The sequence below is a fragment of the Cinclus cinclus genome, chromosome 1 (assembly GCF_963662255.1).
Source record: "Cinclus cinclus chromosome 1, bCinCin1.1, whole genome shotgun sequence".
NCBI classification, from domain to species: Eukaryota; Metazoa; Chordata; class Aves; order Passeriformes; family Cinclidae; genus Cinclus; species Cinclus cinclus.
In genome coordinates, this window is record NC_085046.1 from 113,692,632 (window position 1) to 113,697,391 (window position 4,760).

At 45.0% G+C, this 4,760-nt stretch overlaps 1 protein-coding gene and 1 non-coding gene across 2 annotated transcripts; both read right to left on the bottom strand.

The window, feature by feature from the left end:
• Window positions 1-1,789: 1,789 nt before the first annotated feature.
• Window positions 1,790-4,760, bottom strand: RPS20 (ribosomal protein S20). The gene is made up of 4 exons (XM_062489106.1): window positions 4,609-4,760; window positions 3,251-3,350; window positions 2,434-2,507; window positions 1,790-2,013 (listed from the first exon to the last, which is right to left on the bottom strand). The coding sequence occupies exons 1-4, from the start codon at window positions 4,609-4,611 to the stop codon at window positions 1,831-1,833; spliced, it is 360 nt and encodes a 119-aa protein (XP_062345090.1). The 5' UTR covers window positions 4,612-4,760; the 3' UTR covers window positions 1,790-1,830.
• Window positions 2,587-2,650, bottom strand: LOC134054495 (small nucleolar RNA U54). The gene has a single exon (XR_009934042.1). It is a non-coding gene; the product is annotated as a small nucleolar RNA U54 (small nucleolar RNA).

Consider the following 4,760-nt stretch of genomic DNA (forward strand, 5'->3'; position numbering starts at 1 on the left):
CGCGCGTACCTAAATGTTTCCATCCGAGCGAGTTATATAAAGTTAGCGGGGGTGTTGCGTAACCCTTCCGGCACTGCCGCGGTGTAGAAGCAGAAAACGAAGTAGAAAATAAACAAAACCGCGAAACGCGCGGGTCGGGGCCGGCGTGGCGCGGGGAAGGCGGGACGAGCCGGGAGGACCTGAGGGGACAGCCCGCGGTCCAGCGCCCGCCGCGTGCCAAGGGCCGCGCCTACCCTGGCGCTGACAAACGCACAGCCCTCCTGGGCGAGCAGGCGGGCAGCAGGAGTTCTGCACAGCGCGGGACCCAAAGGTACAAAGGTAAAGTTGCACCTGTGTTGTTTATGGGTAAAGTCAAAAATATGACAGAGGAAACTGGTCCTTGAAGTGCCACGGCTAAATGAGGGTATCGGTGGGACTTCAGGTCATTTAGGTGTGTTAAAGAGGTACCCTGTAAGTCAAAGAGGTACAGCCAGACGTAAGCGGATACAAAACTGTTCCACAGTTTTGGCCAACAGGGAAAACTTGTTTGGAAGCCCTTTGGAAAACCAAAGGCAGAACTGGTGTCATACACAGCAGCCGTGCCTAGATCCCTCCAAGTGCTTTCAGTCACAGGGATACTCTGCTCATCAGGAGGAAGACTACTTGAGTACAAATAACTTATGTCAGTGACTGCAAGGTATTTGTTTGCCCATTTATTCCTGTAAAGAGCAAATAATAAAAATACTATTAAAACTCAGCTAGAAGTATTTGTCAGGCAGCTTGTATTTGTGGCATATTTTCAGAGACTTTAAGGAAGATGCAGGTGTTTTATGTTGGGGGGTATTTTCCCCTCTGCTCTCATAGTTGTTTCTCAAGGAAGTAGACTTGACACAATCTGTTCGCTTGAACTCATTCATCTCCCTTCCACCAAAGCTCTCCAGCCTACTAACTGGAAATCAAAGGTCTCTTCTATCTCGAGTAAGAAAGCTCAAGCTTTGGTCAGTTTTAGGTCTTGGCAAACATAAAACAGGACTTGAAGCTGCTTGCAGAGAACCACCACTGCTTGTTTTATTTAGAATTCAAGTTCTCTCGTATGCTTGAAGAAGCAGCAACCTGATCCTTAAATGGATTAAATAAAACCGTTCTCTGTAACTCTGGGCTTTGTTTTGTTGGTTTAAGAATTAATCACAGTCCCTTTGAGACTTAAAACCAGCAATAAAAATGACTGTTTTGTTGCTTTACATATGAAGCTTACTCAGCATTAATATCTATGGAAATCTAAACCTGAAAAGACAACTAGGTAAGTCCATAGTTCAGTGTTGTGACTCTACACGCACATCAAAAGAACAAAATTGTTCAATTCAATGTGTTCACCACAAATTATGAAGTCATAACTAGCATCCCCCAAGATCCTTTGATTGTGACACACATGGGAAAAGAAAATCCAAATAAGCTAAGCATTAGTTCAGTCTTGCACAGCAAGAACAGAGAATTGAAAACATGGTAATTTTACCTAAATATATCAATTTAAATTCAGGTACTTGTCTGTGTATAAACTAAGATTTTGGCCAAGATCAAACCCTTAAATTATTAAAAATGTATTTTTTTCATAAAGTGCTGCACAATCATATAGTTGCCAGCCTCCAATGAAACCAGGATGCCAATGTTTAATTTTCCTGGAATTTACAGCTGGCATATTCTTCCTTAAATAGAGCCTCCTCTCACACAGCATTGTGATTGTGTTTTCTGCTGTCCTTCTTCACAAAAACCATCACAGAACTATCTCTTGGCACACATAAGAAGCAAGCGATGAAAATTTGTAAATCAACTTTATTCAACGACGACCATCATTTAGGCATCGGCAATAGTAACTTCAACTTCTACACCTGGTTCGATGCTGATGGAAGTGATCTGCTTCACGATCTCAGAAGGGCTGTGCAGGTCAATGAGCCGCTTATGGATACGCATTTGGAAGCGATCCCAGGTCTTGGAACCCTCACCACAAGGTGTCTTCCTGGTAGTGATCCGCAGGGTCTGAAAAGTCAAGCATGAAGTATTTAGCTGACACACTGAGTGGAGTTATCTACAATCATATAAAAAGATGATCGCCTACAAATACCGTATGGTATCTATGCCATTAGAAAGTTACCTATTAAGTTATGGTCTACTGATGTTAATTGACACTCCTTCCCTACATATTTAATTTAATTTTAAAAATTGGTTCATTAATAAAATTGAACAGAAAAGCCCCTTCCATATTCAACGTGTTTTTGCACTTAACAGTTACCCTAGGTGTCAAAGCAACTTGTGAAATCATCTTTTTACACTGGGTCACCCTCAGTTCAATAGCACTGCTTTTCATCTCACCTTTTGTTCTTTAAAAAAAATATGTTTTTAACCACACAGTTGCAGAAAGCAAACGAACTTTTAGGACAGGAAAACAGTGTCAAGTACCTTGGTGGGCATGCGAACAGGTCCTTTCACCTTCAGGTTTTTTTCCTTAGCACCTCTGATCAAGTCAGCACAGACTGAAAAGAGACATGCAACAGCCCAGGTTTGCAACTATTTTACTTACTTAGCTCTTTAAAGCAAGTATTTTAAACAAGATGTTGGCTCAGAATAGCGTATGAGTGATCACTGCCATTCATTATAAGCATTATCCTCACAGCCAACCTCGTACAGCTGGAAGTGTTGTGACACCATGAGCAAAATCATGGTGCAACAGTAAGCAAAAGCCATTACAAGTTTAAACTGTGTTTAAGCTGTTATCAGCCTGCAGATCCTGCAAATAGTAACTTATTTTATGTTTTTATTATATGATTAAAGACTGGCAAAGCTAATTCCTAAACAAGATTAAGAATTTTTTTAAAGAATGTTATGATAAACTCTTCATAACACAAATGACAAAATATCGAGAAACCAGTGCCTTTCAGTTATTATACATTCTAAGCATGATAACTATCTCAAAATTCCCCTTCAGAGGTAAAGGGAAGAAGCTGCACTCTCTTACATTAGTCATTATGACGTAAGTATTTTTGCATAATGAAAACCCCCAAAACACTAACTTGCATTAAAAATTAAATCAGAATTTACTTTTTGGTGTATGAAGCACTTGGGGTTGACTTTGCAAGCCAAGGCACATACAAAAAGGCAAGCAGTAACATCTTCAATTACAACTGGTTTCAACACACTGTACTTTGCAATGCCTTACATGGCACCTATTATTCATTACTTGACAAGCTACCCACATAAACAGGGAAGTACTACTCACCCTTCTCCAGTGATTTTACGTTGCGACTTGTCAAAGTAATTCTGATGCGATGAATCGCCACCTCTTGTTCCACAGGTGCTTTGCCAGTATCTTTAAACGCCTAGAAGGTTGAAGTTACAAATATCAGACACTACAGTGAACACCAACTCTCACCATCCACTGCCTCTTAAAAAACGATTTCTGAAGCATAAAGAACAATTTAGCTATGGGACTGTTTAACACTATCGACTAGAAGAGCTATCTGAAGGGCATGGTGGCACGGTATAAAAAAACGGAAAGAGAATGAAAGGGCAAAGTCCTAACTCTAAGGAAATGCAACTTTTTAGTGTTTAACTGCATCTCAGGTAGGAAGCTGCAAGCACACCCTTCCCTCATTTACCTATATATGGCTGACACAAACATTCCTTTCCTCAAGGAAAAAAAAAGTTTCACTCTTCTTGCAGCTTACAACTTAACCTCACAACAAATGAAGTAGCAGAGACCTGATCAACAAATCTACAACTCACACTAGGAGAACAAAAAGGGGCACCTGGCCAGAAAGGATAATTCGGCCACTCAGGAAACTGATCTGAGGAGCTTAAACGCTTGGGGCAAAATTAATGGGGCATTAACGTGAGTTAAGTGAGCTGATGAAATAGGAGTAAAAACATGGAAAAAGAGAAGTCTTAATAAAAGAGTAATGATACATATATACATATGCCTCTGTAAAAATATAAATGGGGGGGTTCCCGGAGGATGGAGCCAGGCTCTTCTCGGTGGTGCTAACCAATAAGACAGGAGACAACGGGCAGAAACTGATGCACAGAAGATCCCCCTGAACATGAAGAACTGCTTTACTGGGCGGGTGACTAAGTACTGGAACAGACTGTCCAGAGACGCTGTGTGTGGTGTATCCCTCACTGAGGATATTCAAGAGCCGTCTGGACACAATCCTGTGCCACGTGCTCTGGGATGACCCATTATGTTCCCTTCCAACCTGATCTATTCTCCGATTCTGTTTAACACGGGACGGCACACAGACGACGAGGTGTTTCCTGCCGCATTAAGTGACCACGTTCCCTAACAAGGGCCGCTGTAAGGGATACGAGGCCGGATCAGCACCGCTCACGCCGGGCTGCAGCCGCCTCCCCTCCGCCTGCGCATTCCCCCGGAGCCGCTCCCGGAGGGAACGGCGCTGCCAGGCCCGCAGGCCGCCCGCCGGCTCGGGGTGAGCTCCGGGAGCGGCCCCAGCAGCCGAGGGCTCTCCGCGCACCGCCGGGACGCACGGCGCTCTCCCGGGGCCGAGGGCCTGCACCGCCCGGTGGGGCCGGCGCGGCGGCCCCGCTCCCTCCCCCGCCCCCGGCGCTCCCCCGCCTCACCATGGCGGCAGCGGAGCCTTCCTGACCGACTTATTCCCGGGCTCGGGCAGCGCGGGGCCCAGCGAACAGCGGTGAGCCAGGAGGCGGCGGCGCGGGAGAGGCGGGTGGTGTGGCGGCGGGCGCTTTTATAGCGGAGCGGCGCCGCCTCCATC

Bases quoted from the DNA above. Each gene is read 5' to 3' on its own strand.
- RPS20 (XM_062489106.1), bottom strand. The intron at 2,508-3,250 runs GTGAGTAGTACT...GTCTCTTTTCAG, and splicing joins CGTAAAATCACTGGAGAAGG to TCTGTGCTGACTTGATCAGA. The intron at 2,014-2,433 runs GTACTTGACACT...TTGACTTTTCAG, and splicing joins CTGTTCGCATGCCCACCAAG to ACCCTGCGGATCACTACCAG.